We start from the raw sequence: 18826 nt of genomic DNA, 5'->3' as shown, positions 1-18826 counted from the left end.
GGTGCTCGTGGGTCGTACTTACCTGGGGAAGTTCACTCTTTTCGTAAAGATTGCCTAAAAGGGCATCATGGATGAGTAATTTTTAGTAAATTAGCAGAGTGCATGCGAAGGATTTCATCGCCTGACAATACGCTCTTAATTGACTCATGCAGATCATGAAAAGAGGCATCGCAATAATCATACCTTAGTAAAAGTCTGTATGCATCCTTCCGTATAATGTAAATGACATAATATAGTTTCACCATATTTCACGAATTAAACATTAACTTGAAATTTAATTAATAAATCGAGCATCATTTAAATCATTTTGCGGTAAATGAAAGGTGATGTAGTAGTGAACTTAAACAAAGTTTGGTTTCAGTGCATTTTTCTTTCTTAGTTTTTAATTAAGTACAATTACAAGTTTATGTGCAATATGCATGTTAACCGTTTTATTGGATACAGATATGTGGATCGTGTCTTGGCTTTAAACAATCCGTATGGTCTTTGCTTTATGCCTTAACTCGCTGCACTTGTGGATATTGGTTGTATAGGTTGACTGTAAATTTCAATTAAGCGGACAAGCAATGTCGATAATGTAGACTCTTCCACATTTTATCGCATGAAGATGTCAGGTCGATTGGCCCGGATGTAATGATCCGTTTGGATACTAACATCCCGATATAAGATGTGATCTTCGCTTTCTAAAACGGGCATTGGAATGTATCTATAGAATGTCATCCATTCTTTTAAGAGTTCTAGGTTTAGGGCAAGGACTAACCCTTCCATCTCTGGATACAGAACACCCTATCTTAGCTAAATATTTGATGCTTTATTGTCCACTTCGTTTTGATCTAACCTTTTGGGGTGCTCGGCATGGAGGGCTTTTTGCCAATATTGTATTTCTAATCTATCTGTGGTTTCTGCCCTGACATTCAAGGCCCCACATGAGGACAAATTTAAGGGCGTATAGTCAAAATCCGCTTTACAGATGCTACTGTAGAGCGCAACATTTGGTATGCTGTTCAAATAGTCTCGCGAACAATTCTGTTGAACTTTGCAAGGTTGGTTATAGACCATTTTATGAGCCCTCAGGAGTACGTGAGGACAGGGATAGCATATGTGTTGATTGCCAGAATTTTGTTTGCCGAGTTGAGAAAACTCTTCATAATCAATCTGAGGCTCGTAGTCAAGGCAGTCGTGAGGCTTGTCTTAACTATCGTATGCTGAATATCCTTAGATTCAAGAATACCCAGATGTTATATAATTCGCCTTCAGCCATTGCCTCGATCTCATTTTCGAACTCGTTCTCTTACCCTGCGGTCCCTAAGTCCCCTCTGGTTAAATTCACGTTTCTACATTTATCTAGTCCGAAATTTATGTGGATGTCATTTTAAAACTGCTTTGTGACATCGATCACTTGTCGCAGTTTATGGGCTAAACTAGCGTACAGCTTCAGGTCATTCGTGTAAAGAAGATGGGTCACTTGATGGCCATCCTTATTATTATGAATTCTGAACTCATGAGACATGCTGTTTAGTGTTTTTCTCAATGGAATCAACACTCAACAGAACAATAGTACGCTGAAGGAGTGTTCTTCAAATATACCCGTCGTAAAGCGTATTAATCTAGTTATCCTTGGTTGTCCATGATCAAAATACTTGATTTTTGTAGCCCAAAACCTCATCGAATAGCTTGAAAAGTTAATAATGCGTGGGCACATTTTGTAAACTTTTAAGTCTTCAAGCAAATAGTGATGCGGCATCGATAGAATCGCTTGTTTGTAGTCACTGTATACCATTTGTAAGTTCTTTTGATGCTTACGAGCTTGAGTCATGGCAACAGCGTCTATAGTGACTAAATTTTTACAGTCTCACGAGCTTTACAACATCCTTTTTGCTCTTCGGTAAGAATGTCATTCTCGTCGCAATGAGAATATACCTTATCTGCAATGATAGATGTAAGACATTTATAAATTATTAGCAGACAGGCTATCGCTCAAAAGTCAGATGGATTTTGAGCGTCTGGTTTTTTTGGTAACATATGCGTGATACCCTGGAGCATAAAGCCTGCCATCAGATCTTGGTTTTCAATGATCTTCTGATCTGGTGCTTTCCAATCACTTGCCCTTTTTAAGACCGCTGAAACACCTACAGCTGTGATGTTTGTCAGTTGCATTTCAGGGTTATTTCTTGCCCTTGCTTCCTCCAGTGCGAACCGTCGAGTGTCCAAACTGCATCTGTTTATTTTTCCCCAAACTCCCGACCAGTCGTTAGTCACATCTTCTAATTAAGGGACTTCGGTGTCTAGTTAAGCATGATCCAAATTTCTTTCAAGGTGCTGTTGTTTTTCTGAGATTTACCTACCCACACCATCGTTATTAATATCCGGATGTGTTTCTAATGGATCCGGTACATGATTTTCATGATTCCTAACACCCACGCATTTAGCATCATTCAAGTCTTCGTTGTTCACATCTTCCATGGCGAGTTCATCAATAGGAAGTTGGCGTGCCACTTCTATTTTGATAGAAACTATTTCAACATGCTAGCTGGTCTATGATGTTCTCTGTCAGAAAATAAAGGCGCGTAACGTCTCTGTTCATATGGTATGTCAGTTTTTGTCGCTTTTTTGGTTGCTGAACCTCTGCTTCTACCTCTGGTTGTATAAGGTCATCCACCTCTGGGGGATGTGGTGGTGTTAAATCATCAAAAGTTTGAGGAAGAACATCATTTGCTCCTGCTTGACCTAACTGTGGCTCCAGTGGTGCCCCGATGATCTTTCGAAAGCGGAAAGCGTTTAAAAATCTTTAATATATTCTCCATTTTTCATTAGTGGGTTTTGGTCATACAATGGTAAATGGTTTTTTCAGTTACTTGTTAATTCTTAATTTATAGAACACTATATTCTACTTTTTTAGCAATACGAATAAGTTACATATACTAGGAATATGTCCAAATGAAGAAAAGTTCCTTTTAGTCCTCGAGAATAAATAAAGAATCCATAACAATTAAAGAATTTCAAATTCCCGTCTGATCGAAGCAGAGTTTATTGCGTCACTTGTGGCATGTGGTCAAAATATTCGATTTAAACATAGCAGCATTGCCGAATTAAGCCGAAGAGTACCGAAAAAAGCTAAGCCACAAACTCGACAATAGCGCCGCTCTCGCGATATGTGGCCTAACTAGACCTTTTGCTGCAGGTTAAATATCTTTGTTTCCCTCATATTTTTCAGTCATCATAACAAAATGATCATTTATCAACCCTTGTGTATAAGAACCTGATTTATGTATCAAACGAATCAAACAATCAATTACGTCCCGCGCATTGTAGAAGCTAAAACTCCTTTCTGCGAATACCCCCTTTTACTTTCGCTCTCACGTTGTAAACGTTGAGAGAAGACTAGACAACTCTGTAGCATAGCATTGAGCTAATTAATCTATTAAAAGTGGTGTACCTGCACCACGTTCCTCCATAAAATTTAATATAGGTTCCTTAGTAATGTTATTTAAGCTGCTATCACTATATCTACTATTCATCGTATTCTTTGAATGCGGAAGGTATCTGCATGGAAAACACTAATCGTGGATTTTCCTCTGTGCAAGTCAAAGAAATTACTATGAAAGAGTCTAGCCAGCATCATTTCCTGTTTCATATTAAAATTGACTACCGTGCTTAGTTTTCTCAACATGCAGAATGATAGGCTAATTGGTGTGAATAATTTAACCTCATCGTAGAAGTATCTCTTCAGCTGTGGTGTTAAAAGTGCTTGAACCTTCTTGAATACTACACCTACATGAGGTGTTCGAGAATTTCGCTATTTTTTTTGCCATTTCACCAGTTGGCAAAGTCAATGCCCTTAGTATACATGTAGAACTATTCTTTAAGGCTCTCTGTACTCTGACGTTATCACGTGCATTTTGAATGCCCTCACGACATTATTTACTTCAGCCACAGAAAATTTTAGCCAAATAATTGATCTGATCCTCCTGGGTTTAGTTTTCAATGATAAATGTACATAAAGTAATGAACATAGATCACAAGATCAGGACAATAACCTCTCAAAATCTATTTGTTGCAAAGTTTAGTGCATTTCCGTGATTTTATATGATTAAATCGGAAGTTTGCAGGAAATATAAAAGGTAATCAACCTCTAAGAATCGTGAAAATAAAGGGAATTTTGTTATTCAGGCAAATTCTAAAAAAATTCCGGGATTTTGAAAATAATATTTCAAAAGTGCGAAAATTTGTATAAGACACCCTTTAAATAAATTTACAAATAATTGATTGAAAGTTTCCGTATTTTTGTTAAAGACAGCTTCACTTTCTTACTAAGACATACTATGTAGAAAATACTAAAAGAATATAATTCTGGAATCTTAAATTTAATGGTTCAGAAAAATAAAAAAGTAGTCGGGAAAATGTTAGAGTATATATAGAAAATGTATAGTTTGTTCTCAAAACTTTAACTATAAATCTTTTTTACCCGTAATTCAACTATTAATTAGGTTTGGTCTTTTTAGTTTAAAAAATTATGGAAAAAGTTACTATTCCAGTTGAATATTTATTTTGTTACTTGAAAATTCATCCTCTTGGTTAAAAGATTAAATAGTTGATTCGAAATTAAATTTTTTTCTTGCAGATTAATAATTTTATTTAAAAATTAAATCTTTTGGTTGGACATTGGACTATTTTGTTAAATGTTTTTAAACAACATTTTCTTACTAAAAATTCATGCTTTTTATTTTTGCTAAAAATAATGAATTATTTATTAATAAATCTGTTTGAAAATTCATACATTTTGTTGAGAATTCGTCTATTTTGGTAGAAACTAATTCTTCTTGGTTGAAAATTCGTCTCTTGGATAAAAAATTGATCTGTGTATTCAAAATTTAATTATTTAGTAGAAAATTTATGGTGTTCAAACTCCATTATTTAAATATTTAGTCACTTGATTAATCATTCATTTTGTGTACGTTGAGGGTTATAAAATTTTGTAAAATTCAATAATTTAGATAAAATTTAACTGTTTTGTCAAAAGTTTAATTATCTCGTTGAAAACTAAACTTCAGTTTTTTGGTCAATATTCTGTACATTTTCATTTTAAATTATTTGATTAAGTTTATAAAAGAGTTTAATTTAAAGAATGTGATAAGATTCAAATTCTAGTCCTTGAATGTTAATGCTCAGGTAGCTGACTATATACGAACAATATATTGCAAGGATTTCCCTATTCAAACTTCTTAAATCATACTTATGTTTAAAAATTACCGGATTTTTTCTTGCAGTGTTAAGTTCGCAATCAGAATCCCCCAGACTACCACCTCTGGAATACAGAGAACGCGGAACTCCATATCCAGGTTAGTTTTTTTATCAAAGGTTACTACTAAGTAATTAACCTAAGCCTGATTCGTTTAGCAAACCAATTAAATTATCAGTAACATTTACCCACAGGCTGGAGGATAAAACCTCTACCGCCGGCTCCCCCTTGTTACTTTCGCTCTCATGTTGTAATCGTGAATCAAACCCTATTAAAACATATTCATTAATATTTTTCAACAAAAATAATCTTATTTTGACTTGCAGAATTAAGTACGAAATCAGGAACTCCCATAGAAGTTCTCCAGAAATTCAACCTTCCAGATCTGCCTGTCAGGAAAGTACGATGCCCGACACTCGCACAGCGTACACAATTCTCAACCTTTCTAGTGAAAGATGTTATGGGAATTTACCAAGAATGTACACCCGACAAAATTTTATTAGCAATAGGTCCTATGATCTTTGGACATATCTTAGAGGATAGGATCAGAGCCATAGCCGGTGTGAAATGCAGCGAGATTTTGTATGACGAAAGATACGATAAACAATTCAAGGTCGAAATAGATTTTCTGAAGGAAAATTTTAACGTAAATGGTCTTGTGCCTGAGCATATTTTAGATTTAAATGTAATTGAGCCGTTCGGAACGTACAGAGGAGCACTACATCCAAGACCACCAATGTTTGTGGCGAGCTCTTCCTCCGAAGCCGACCACAGCTCCGTCTCCACCAGCCGTTCGCCTAGACGCTCCCCCAAAAAATTCATCAGCAAGATTTTCTATAGCTCCTCTGGCCGCTCTTCCTAACCTTATTTCAGCACCGTTGGCAGCTTCTGACAAAAATGATTAGGATAATTTTTGACTTCATACTCTGTTAAAACTTCCGACATTTTCTGCTTTCTAATACTGAAATGAGTTTAAATTTCGATGCTGAGACGCTTTCTTAATTTAAATTTCTCACGCCAAAGATAAAAAAAGCTCTCGAAAATCCTTTAAGCCAGGCTGAATAGTTGGAGGCATGTTTCAGGAAAAGTGGTATTTGGACTACATGAAATTTTGTCTCGTTCAAAGCGTTTGTGCAGAGCGTGGATTTGACGGAACATCGTCATCTGGCGGAGATACTCTATTGTAGCATTAACTTAACATTTGTTTTACTTTCCGTGGAGCGACAGACCCACCACCCTAAAATATTTACACAATTCTAGTGCCGGATGTGGCTTTTCGAAAAATATTAACAAATTAAAATATATTATTTGGATTAAGCTTTGTTACATTATGTTGAAAAAAATTCGAATGAAAGTAAAAAGTGATAAATGTCTTCCATTCCAGTAAGAAGTTATTATACTTTTGTATCTACTTAGTTAATGAAACACTCACTTAAGCATCTTCTTGTAATTTCAGTTTTAATAACCGGCCTTTGTAGCATAACAGCACAATTGTCATCCGTTGCATGTGAAGGAAAGTAGACTCCTACTCGAAACTGACCATCAGCAAGAGTTCAGGTATTGCTGCTCAAGAATTATTGTATTTCGGCTTTTTTAAATTTGTGAACCTTTTCTTTTACTATATAATAATTTTTTCTAATCTTGAATAAATGAAGTGCTATAAGAAGAAGAAAGAAACGTTTTTTTACATTCGCATCAGAGAAGATATTAGATTTGTGTAAACTTTGACCCACTCCTCTGTTTTTGTCAAATTTTCACGTTTTAAGACCCCCTGAATACAAAAAACCGATTTTTACGAATGTGTCTGTCTGCCTGTGTGTGTATGTCTGTAGATTTTTAGTTTGTTAGCACGATAACTGTGCTGCTTATCGAATGCTCTACAAGAATATTATAAAAATCTTCTGAATTATTTTGAAAAATTGAAAATTCAAATTTTGATAGCATCAAGAATAATGCAAAACAGAAAATTGCATTTTTTCATGCATCTATTTCACAGTATTTCAAAGATTCTCAATTATATGAATGTAATTTCAACACATTTTCGATGTAAATTTTTGTAAGAATGGGAAATTTGTGATGATTTCAATAAAAGTCATACTTTGTTGATTAATCTTATAATTTTTTCAAACGAACTTAATAAACAAATGCATTAGTGGAGCATCTGTTGACGGAAAAGTTCTGTTCTTCATTTCCATGTCAGATTTATAATTTAGATCTTTATGATAAATTCGGCAACATTCACGATGAGTCGATTAATTTTATTATTTTTCAAAATTAGTTTAACAAACAAATGCATTATTCAGGCATCTGTGGACGAAATAAAAATCGTCTCTTTCTATATCAGTCTTTCTAATGGAAAGCGTCATTATGATTTTAGCAAAATTCATAATTTTTATATAAATCTTACACTTAAAAGAAAACAACTGCAATAGGCAAATGCATTATTCACGGGCATATGTCGGTGAACAACCTTTTTTTCAATATCCTTATTCAAAAAGTTGACATAGAATCAAACGAATTTTTATGTAGACAAATGCTTGATTAATGCATTTGTTGATTAAATTTGCTTAAAGGAATCATAAAATTTATCAACTTAATATGAATAGTGCTGAAATTCTAATAAAGTTCTAAGTCTCCAAAATTTTCTAAGAAGTTTTCCAGATTGGAATCAAGAAAGTGTAGATTTTTACTCATCGAACAATCCATTTATTTTTAGTTTTTGAGCAAGTCAGACACAAATTCAGTGTACTTGTTACTCTTGCGATTACCTAAGAAATTCTTAATCACATTCTTCAACCTCAGCCATACATTACATCCCTTGACATTCACTGTGGTAATGAAAATTTCATCTCTTAACACCTTACGAATTTTAGGTCCATCAAAGACTTCTTCCTTTAATTTCGTGCTCGTTAAAGCCGGGAATCATTTTAATGAATAAAAAATTTTTTTCTTATCCAAATCTTTTACGAGCTGTTTCATAAAACCGTGTTTTATGTGTTTATGTGTCTTTTGATCCAGGTTCTATATTTTATCGAACTGGCCAATCTATCTGCAATCTGCCAATCCCTGCTATCCTTTAATTAAAGAAAGCATAGGATTTTCGTTAAACCAGAAGGCTGACCTAGACTAGTTGTAAAAATCTTCAGATCCCCGCAAATCTACCATTTGTGTTCTTTGTATTTAATCTTACCCAAAACCATTTGTATGTTTGCATATTCTTCCACGAGCGTTACTGAGTGTGCTATAGGTATCAAAGCTTATTTAGTTGTATTGTGTAATAATACCCCGTTAAGTCTTCGCTTTGAAGTATCTATAAACAATTTCCACTCCACAGATTTGTATATGTCTTTTTTTGATTTATTCATAAGACCATGAACATTGTTCCATTATGATAAGTCGTCTTCTTCTGTAAAGTATTTTCGAAATGACTTATCCCTATTCTAAAAAAATTGAACCTTTGTTCTTTTAGATAGCATATTTCTTTCTTTCAGTCTTGAAGCTAGCAATTGAGCCCCATCTTTCGGAAGCCCTAGCTCTTTGATTATATCATTCAGTTCTTCTTGATTAAGTGGGCACCGCGTATCATCTTTTTCCTCCTTTACATCAGTTGCTTCATCTATCTCTATGTCAGTCACAGATATATTAAGGTTTACTTTTTGATCTTTCTTATTACTTATCACAAAGATGAAAGCTTTGACTACGCTGGACACGATTGCCTACTGAATTTTTTGCAAATCACTGGAGTTGAATCCTACTGTGTCAATCAAACAAAAATAACAATCGTCTTTGCTCTTGGGCTCTCACAAAACAGTTGGTGTAACAAACTTTATTTTGGCAACATGCTCGTTATGTCTCTTCAACATTGACATGCAAGCACAGAAGAGCATTTTTGGTTACTCAAAATAGTTTGCGTGGATCACCTCACACCCAAAGCAATGCTGATATATTTGACGCAGGTTTTAGTGAAGTTAAAAAAAAATTATCTTAAAATCACCGCACTCGTAGCAGTATATATACTATATATCAGAAGCCCACACGCTAGCTCTATAGCCACAAAATCCCATAACACCATAACCTCAAATCCCCGGAAATAATCCAGATCAAATCAGACAGATTCTTCGTTTGAAGTTGCAGAATCTCTCTCGGACGAAATATGTTGTTCTTTTTGGAGGAAATTAGGCGATATGTATTTTTGCGATTTGTGAAAATTTTTTTTAAGAACATGTGCGTATTTAAATTTTTGGCTTTGTTTAAAAAAAATTTAAAAATTTCTTTTAACTTGTATATCTTTTGACCTAATTGAGATATTTTAGATTTCTTTGCAGTTTCTTCACTGATACTTTTTGCCATTTTTTTTAACTTGTGCTATCCTAAGTGAAATATGATATGAGTTTTATGCGGTATAAATATCTTTTGTGGCCAGGAGAATTTTTTTTTCATAAAATCGAATTCTTGCATTTTTATTGCAAAAAACAATAGATACGAAAAAATTTTTTTAAATTATTTTGCATAGTTAAAAGAGTTCTACAAAAAGTCGCTTTACTTATTTATGATATCTTGCACTATTTTGAGAAAAAAACAAAAATTCAATTTTTATAAGCAAAAAAAGCTGAGAAATGTCTTCGTTCATTTCACTAATTTCTAGCGATATATCAGATTCATACGGATCATCTTGCTCATACTCTACTACGTTAAGATCATCATTTTCATGGCCTATGTTATTAATGTCATTTTCTATTGGAACATGTGAGGGTACAACAAAGTATTTCTTTCGGAAAACTGCAGTTGCAGCAGAGCAGAGGGACACATTTTTTGGTGCACAGTTTCAAAATCAGGGCACACTGGTCGTGTGAATTTGATTTTTTTCGTCGAAATTTGCCCATTTGAGATACATAAAACTATCAAAAAATGAAAAAAAAAAATTAATAAAGATATTTTTCAATTAGAATTGCTTATTTTTGTATAAGATTTGAAGAATGGTTTGAAGGACTAGAAAAATATGGTTAATTTCTGCGAAAGTGGTAAAACCTCACCCTTTCTACTTTTAAAAATATTTTTTAAAAAATTACTCTTTACTGTGCAAAATAATTTCTTAAAATTTGTTTCGTATCTATTGTTGTTTCCAAGAAAAATTCAAGAATTCGATTTTATGAAAAAAAATTCTCCTGGCACCAGAGGTTATTTAGCCCGCATTAAATTCACAAGGAATTTTCCTCATGATAGTGCAAATTCAACAAAAAATTTGAAAAAATAAAAACATGGGTTTTTTGAGAAAATTAACTTTTAGTATTTTTAGAAAAACCACCGCTATTTTGTTAATTTTGTACATTTTTAAAACCTTCTTGTGGAATTCGAAAAAAGGCGATAAGCAAAGACAAAAATTGAAATACGCACAACTCCGTAAATTTTTTTTTCACACAAATTCCAAAAATACTTATGGCCTAACTACCTCTAAAAACAACATATTTCGTCCCAGTGAGATTTTGCAACTTCAAGTGTAGAACCTGCCTGATTTGAAATGAATTTGATCCGGGGTTTTGGATTTATGGTGCTATGGGATTTCAGGGTTATAGAGCTACTTAATCACGACTATGTTAAACTATAAAAACTCACGAAACTGTTTTTTTCCCAAATAAGATTTTTCTTCTGAATGAGTTTAAAGGATTTGAAGATTATGAGATTTTATTATCACGAGGTCACTGGATTATGAAGTAACACATTTTTTTGTGTACAGTTTCAAAATCAGGGCGCATTTGCCGTGTGACTATTTGAGATACATAAAACTAACAAAAAATGATATAAAAAATTAATAAAGACATTTTACACTTTCAATTGCTCATTTATATATAAAATTTTTGAAGAATGGTTTAAAGGACTATAAATATGTAGGCAATTTCTGCGAAAGAGCGAGAACCTCACCCTTTCTACTATCAAAAATATTTTTTACAAATTTCTCTTAAGGATACAACATAATTTTTTAACATTTTTTAAACTTTTTTGTGGATTTTGAAAGAAGGCGATAAACAAAGACAAAAATTCAAATACACACCACTCCGTTAAAATTTGTTTGACACAAATCCCAAAAGTACTTATCGCCTAATTTCCTCTAAAAAGCTTTGAAAAGACTTGAAATAAATTCGATCCGGGGTTTTGAAGTTATGGTGTTATAGGATTTTGAGATTATCAGGTTTGATTATTACCAGGTCATGCGATTATGAAACCATGAGGTTCTAGGGTTACCAGATTAAGGGAAGGAGGGTGAAAATGATACAAGGTAAATAATTAAATATATCTATGTAAGTGCCTGCAGAGAATTTCTCAGAGCTTCTCAGAGCCTTAAGGATCTTTAGCATATACTCTGAGATTTCTATCGGTAGGGTTAGTATATTTTTAATTACAAGTTAATATTTAAGTTATTATTTTTTATTGATGTAAACATTACATTAAATAATATTCCTTTCAAGTGTGGAATCGGTAATAATTTTTGTTATCAAAGTCCATTGCTGGTGTAAAATGCGATAACAACTTTTTGAGATTTTGAGGTTAGGAATTAATTTGAGTATACAAGAGCGAACTGCTGGTCGCAGAATTAAATAAATTTTGTCATTTTAATGTGAATAATCCGTATATCTACAAAAATCTATAAAATATTATTTTTTGCAAACAAAAGTTACGAAAATGTTCTACAAAAACTTGACGAAAGTTAAGTTTTCACTCATTTTTCTTAATACGAAGAATACTCCTTGTTTGAAATACATTTAAAATTAGTGAAATTTTTCATACCACTTTCACAAAAATTTCATTCAAATTTGTAAAATTTTTTGTGAAAAAAACAGAAATTATTTAATCAGGATTGAAATAAAAAATAGATTTTTATGTATTTTTCCCACGTCTTTTTAATAAATTTTTAACTGCGAGCAGTTCGCTCTTGAATTGCAAAATGTAATATTAAACTCAAAATCTTAATAAGTTGCTACCGCATTTTATATCAGCAATGAAATTTTATAAAAAATTCCATGCTTCACAGGAATAATACATAATGTTAATGTTTCTATTGAATGCAAATAATAACTGAAACATTAACTTATAACTAAAAATACACCAATGTTACACTAACGTTACTCAATATCACACTAACTTTACTCAGTATCAGAAGAGTACCATTAAACTCCTTGCACTTCACGTTCACCACAAATAGGCTTCCAATGTGTTATGTGCTTTTAAATAATATATGGTTTAAGAAATGTGGGATTCAATAAATTATGTTCAGTTTTATGGGTGTATCGGATCTTCATATCTGCCAACAATTTTTCCAAATATTCAATATTTATTTTATAAAAATACAATTTTGAAAACCTACAGCAACAGATACATACTATAAGCATGTACGGGCACTTTCATTATCACGCAATGGTCGGCAAGAAATTAGTTTTTAAACAACTCAAAAGAAACTTACAACAAAATAGTTGAATTCTCAATCAAAAAGACGAATTTTCAAGGAAAAAGTTCTATATTTATAATAAAAAAAACAAATTTTCAACAAAATACGTCAATTTTCAAACAAATAATTCCATTTTTAACTAAAAAAGATCAAGTTTCAATCAAAAATATCAAATTTTAAACAAAAATAGAATAATTTAGTTTTTAGTTTATAAAAGTTAATATTCAGTAAAAAAATGAAATTTTCTACAGGTTATTTAAAATTCTAACCAAAACAGGCGAATTTGACACCTAATAGTAAAAGTTTTAACAAAAAGATGTATTTTCAATCACAAAGATTGATTTTCTATTTAAAAAAATCTTTTTTAACAAATAATAGAATTTTCAACTAAATTAATTTTCAATCCAAGAACAATAATATAAAAAGTATTTAAAATAAGATAAAATTCATTTAAAATCAGGAAGGTTTTGCACATTATTTAGCAGAATCTCTCAGCGATTAAAATTTTTTTATAGTAAATTATGTAAGACGTTTTTTTCGATCTAAGACAAAAAAAATCGAATTTGATCATTAATGTTAAGAATATTAAAAACAGATTAACTTTTCACCCTTAACATAATTTTTAACTAAAAAGATAAAGTTTCACTAAAAAATATCAAATTTTAAACAAAAATAGAATAATTCAGTTTTTAGTTTATAAAACTTAATATTCAATAAAAAAATGAAATTTTGTACAGATTATTTCAAATTTTAATTAAAATAGATGAACTTAACACTGATTAGTAAAATTTTTAACAAAAAAGATGAATTCTCAACCACAAAGATTAATTTTACATTAAAACTTTTTTTTTAAAAAACAAATAATAGAATTTTCAACTAGATTAATTTTCAATGCAAGGACAATATTATAAAGAGTATTTAAAACAAAATAGAATTCACTTAAAGTCAGACAGGTTCTACACATTATTTAGCGGAATCTCTAAGAGAATTAAATTGTTTCGTAGTAAATTATGCTTAATAGTTTTATTCTTTATCACAAAGATGAATTTTCAAAAAAGAAGACTTATTTTTTAACAAAATAACGAATTTTTGGCAAAATATGTGCATTTTCAAACAGATAGTTGAATTTTCAACTACAACCGAATAATCTTTAACTTCAAATATCAATTCTCTACCTAAAATGGTATAATCCAATTTTCTCTTACATAAATTAATTTTTGACTAACTATAAAGGAACTTTCAACAAAATAGTTGAATTCTCAATCAAAAAGATGAATTTTCAAGGAAGTAGTTTTATATTTCTAACTACAAACACAAATTTTCAACAAACTACATAAATGTTCAAACCAATAATTCCATTTTTAATTAAAAAATATCAAGGTTCAATGAAAAATATCAAAAACAGTATAACGTTTTAACAAAAAAGATTAATTTTCAATCACCAAGGTTAATTTTCTTTTGAAGAAATTAAAAAAAATAAATAACAAAATTTTGAAGAAATTGTTGATGTAAGTTGTTGGCTTTAGGGCCAGGTGAATTGAAACTAATTAAGTTGTTTCAAACATTTCGGTACGCAATGGTGGCCTTCATCAGTACGTTCTATTAAATCTGTGAAAAGTACACAAAATCTTGTAGGTACGCAGTTTTACAATTGAAACCATTATTTTTTTATTAATATCTTAGTTGTGAACTATTAAAAAATTTAAATGATTTATTTTTAAATTTAAATTATTTTTTAATTTTATTAAGAACTATTGATAAATCTTGCAGTACTCTTAAAACATTATTTTATTTTAAAGAAGTACGATTGATGAGAAAACAATGTCAGTATCGTCGAAAAAGTTTCCTCATCATTTTTTTATTTAATGAAACAATTTCAAATGGAAAAAGTTGTTTACAAATTATTTTTTTAGTGAATTATATGTAATTACATTTAATTTTTCATTATTTAATTCGTTTTTTGTTATTTTTTAAATAATCTGTACAAAAATGATTATTATAAATTTTAAGAAACCTTATCCGGATGTAAATTGTTTTCAACTAAATTAGTTTTCAATCCCAGAAAAATATAATAAAAAGTATTTAGAATAAGATAGAATTCACTTAAAATCAAATAGATTCTATATATTATTTAGCAGCATCTCTCAGTGATAAAAATATTTTTATAATAAATAATGCAAGACATTTTCTTCCCATATGAGACAATAAAAACTTGTATTTGGATATGTATGTTAAAAATAATAAAAAACAGATTAATTTTTTACCCATAAAATTAATTCTCTACAAAAAACTATTAGTTTTCCACCAACAATGATGTAATGCACATTTTCCTTAAAGAAATTCATTTTTAATAAACAAAACAAAATCAAGAAAATGGTTGAATCCTCAATAAACAAGATAAGATTTTTAAAAAGAAAATTAATTTACCACCATAAAGACGAATTTTCAACTAAACAAAAAATAATTTTCAATTATAAATATAATTTTTTATCCTAAAATGGTGCAGTTAAATTTGTAATAAAATAGTTAAATCATCAATCAAAAAGATCAATTTTCAAACAAATATTGGAGTTTTCAACTATAATAGAAAACAAGTCGTATCAAAAATGTTGAAAATGAGCTCACTTTTTGAATTTTTATCGAAAATGGCTGGTTAGCGAACTCGTCCTTTATGTTAGGACCTTAAAAGAGTGTGTCAAAGATGGACGGTGTCTGGCCGGACGGACAGACAGACAAACGCCATCGTAAAAACCCGATTTTCGGATTCAGGGGGTCTCGAAACATGGAGATCCATTGAAAAACTATTATGTCAAATTTCCGTCAATTCTAATACTTTCTCAATCATAAATGATGAGAATGTAAAAAGAGGATGTTTGAAACAAATAACTGAATTTTCAACACAAAAATATCAATTTGTAATTCAAAATTTCAATGTTTCACCGAAAGTGGGATAGTTAGATTTTTAGTTAAAGAATTTAATATATATGATATTTATCTAAAAAATATAATTTTTTAAGCAAAGTAATATAAGTAGATTTTATCATTATAGAAATCAATGAAACAATAGAAATTTGAAGAAAATACTTGAATTCTCAATCAAAAAGGTTCGTTTTAAAATGAAACAGATAAAGCTTCAATTATTAACATGATATTCAACGAAAAATGGGATAGTTCAGTTTTTAGTTCAAAAAATAATTTACAACTTTAAGGAGTGTGATTAAAAAAAAATTGATGAGTTCTCTACCAAAACAGATTGTAATTAAAAATATCAATAAATTTTTAACCAAAAATATAAAGTTAAATTTTCACTTCAATAAATTGATTTTGAAAAAAAATGGTCAGAAAAATGGTTGAATCTTAAATCAGCAAGATGAATGTTCAAACAAGAAAATTAATTTTCTACTAAAAAAGACGAATTTTTAACAAAATCCCTAAATGTTTTTAAAATTAGTTAGATTTTTAACTGAAAAAGATCACACTCTTATTTAAAAAATTAATTTTCTACCAAAAGTGTCAGTTGAATTTCCGGAAAAAAGAATTTTCAAAAAAATAGTAAATTTATTAACCAAAGAGATGAATTTTTAACTAAAATTATGAATTTTTTAACTAAAAATAGAAATTTTCAACAAATAAAGAATTGTTAGTTAGGAAATAAAAAAATTTGTCCCAATTCTTAAACTTTAGACTATTTCTCTGTATAAAAGTTATAACACCTTTACCCTCCATCTACCACCATCAACCACATTTTTCACAACACCTTCATCCTACATGATAAGTTTTCAAGTATTTATTTGTTGAAAGTGTTATTTTTGATACAAAATTTCATTAATTTCAATGTAATTTGAAATGTAATAATTGTTTGTTTACTTCTAAACAAAATATTTATTTTTTTCATCAACTTTAATGTGAAAAGTCCAGGTGAAAGTGGGAGACTTAACTAAGCCCGAGATTCGACAATTGGCAGAAATTTGTGTTCAATAATTTAATTTTTTTCGACTTCGTACGGCTTTATCTACTCGTGTAATCAAAATTCGCACAGTAAGCATATATCGCGTTATTCCTTACAAAGTAGTGTAATGATTTTGTATAAGTCGGAATAATGAAACAGTTATTACTAAAATTTGTAAGACATTGAACGCATGAATTAATATTGGGGAAACTTGACAAATATTTTCAGGGGAGAGTACACAGATTGGCAACAAGCTTATTACATGTATTTTTCTACCAATAAGGTCATTGATTATTATAATGCACGTTCAAAAATTTTCCTAAATTGACTTATAAAAACTGTGGCGCAAAAATTCAAAGTTCATTATTTAAAGAATATGATTATCTTCAACGTGAGTTAAACCATTGTAATAAATGTTATTCATAAATATTAGGTGTAAATTAATTTTCAATAACAAAACTCATTTAGAATAAAATACTTCAATTTCATTTTCTACCAAAAAATATAAAATTGGTTGAAATTCTATTATGAAAGATTAATTACAATTTCAGATACAAAACTCACCCCTTGGTGTCTATTGTTTCATACTAATATTTTATAATATTAATTAAATATGTATAACATAGAAAATATAGGCTTTTCATTTAGTCTTTTTCATAAAAAGATAAATAGGCGCGCGCCGTGCCGCTCGCAAGACTGGTCTCTCTAGGCCCGAGAAGCTAATCCATTTTCCAGATGTCCGCTACAGGTCCGGCTTCAAAGATATCCTGTCCCAAAAGTTGAAAAGTTGTAATTTCCAGCCATAATTCAATATTACACAAGCAGCGACTTTTTGCATACTGCTCAAGACATTATTTAGTACTTATTTCCACCTCTTATTTGCAATCTTTATTATTTATATTATTTTGAATAATAATTTAAATATAATTTAAACGTTTATAGAACCAACTTATCATATCAGGTGTTCAAAAAACACTTTATTTAAAGATAAAATTTTCATACTTTAAGTTTTCTGAAATATACTGTAGGTATTTAATTTGCGGCAACAATTTTGGCGTCTGCTTCAAGCAGAATTGATTTTTCATAATTACTCCTCTGACCTGTATTTTGAAAATAAAATTGTTTTACAGCCACCATAGCTGACTCGCTGCCCTATAATGTAACGTTAGTCACAGACTTCAGATGTTTGGTGACTACTGACCATTGGCTTAGAAAAGGCCCTTCATCAATTTCGTTTGTTGAAATTTACAAAAATGTTGATACTTTCGAGAATTGGTATGCTAAAGGTTTCGTTACTTTTAAAGCTGCGTAGCACGGGTTACGAAAAGCCCTTGTAGTTTTGGTCAGGTTTTCGTGGGTCGTACTTACCTGGGGTGTTCACTCTTTTCGTAAAGAGTACCTAAAAGGACTTCATGAAGGAGTATTTTTTTAAGTAAATTATCAGAGTGCATGCGAAGGATTTCATCGCCTGACAAGACGCTCTTAATTGACTCATGCAGATCATGAAAAGCGGCATCGCAATGATCATACCTTAGTAAAAGTCTGTGTGCATTATCCGAACCATGGGCTAAAATCGCGAAAAGCTGGCGAAGGTAAAAAATTTGGGTTTCAAAGAAATTTTGAAAGGTGGAATTGTCTCACTGATGGTTATAGATCTCGCAGAAGTAATATAGAGGGCATCAGTATTTTTTAAATGCTCTTGTTCTTACTTTAAACGTGCGCTTCAGGGACACATCATTCTGCGCTCTGCAAATAGAACTTTTTGCAACTTCGTTCTTGAACCTAATTTTTCTTCAGCTTCTGCGTCGAACAGTGTCAGTGGAATAAAATCGCGAAAAGCCAATTTTAGCCATCTTGACGCGATTGCAGCAAACTATACGCCACACCTATTTGCTAATTTGACGGTACCGCAGTGGCATACCTCAGAGAGACTCCAATGACGCCGATGGCGGTATTCTCATTGATGGGGACCGTTCATTTTTCGGACCGGAGAAAAATTAAGAAAGGTAAAATTTCTGAATGGGTTATAATACGTAATAATAAGACTTAGGAATACCAAAAATTCGGAAAAAGGAATAAATCAAAACCAAAATCAGAACATAGTATCCAAAACTCTGAATGTTATTTATACAGAAACCAAAGAAGCGGAGTGGGTAAAAATACGAAAACGTTAAAATTATAAGGGTGAACAATAAGG

At 30.9% G+C, this 18826-nt stretch overlaps 1 protein-coding gene across 1 annotated transcript in view; it reads left to right on the top strand.

Annotated features, from left to right (window-relative positions):
• LOC117169611 overlaps positions 1-6947 on the top strand; it is a 7463-nt gene extending 516 nt beyond the window's left edge. Inside the window, exons 2-3 of the mRNA XM_033356063.1 lie at positions 5268-5339; positions 5566-6947. Coding sequence (XP_033211954.1) covers positions 5268-5339; positions 5566-6101 — 608 coding nt within the window. The 3' untranslated portion in view covers positions 6102-6947. The remainder of the gene's footprint in view (positions 1-5267; positions 5340-5565) is intronic.
• Positions 6948-18826: the final 11879 nt, after the last annotated feature.

The sequence above is a fragment of the Belonocnema kinseyi genome, chromosome 3, assembly GCF_010883055.1.
Source record: "Belonocnema kinseyi isolate 2016_QV_RU_SX_M_011 chromosome 3, B_treatae_v1, whole genome shotgun sequence".
NCBI classification, from domain to species: domain Eukaryota; kingdom Metazoa; phylum Arthropoda; class Insecta; order Hymenoptera; family Cynipidae; genus Belonocnema; species Belonocnema kinseyi.
Note: the sequence above shows the minus strand (reverse complement) of the source record. Positions and strands in the feature narration are given on the sequence as shown.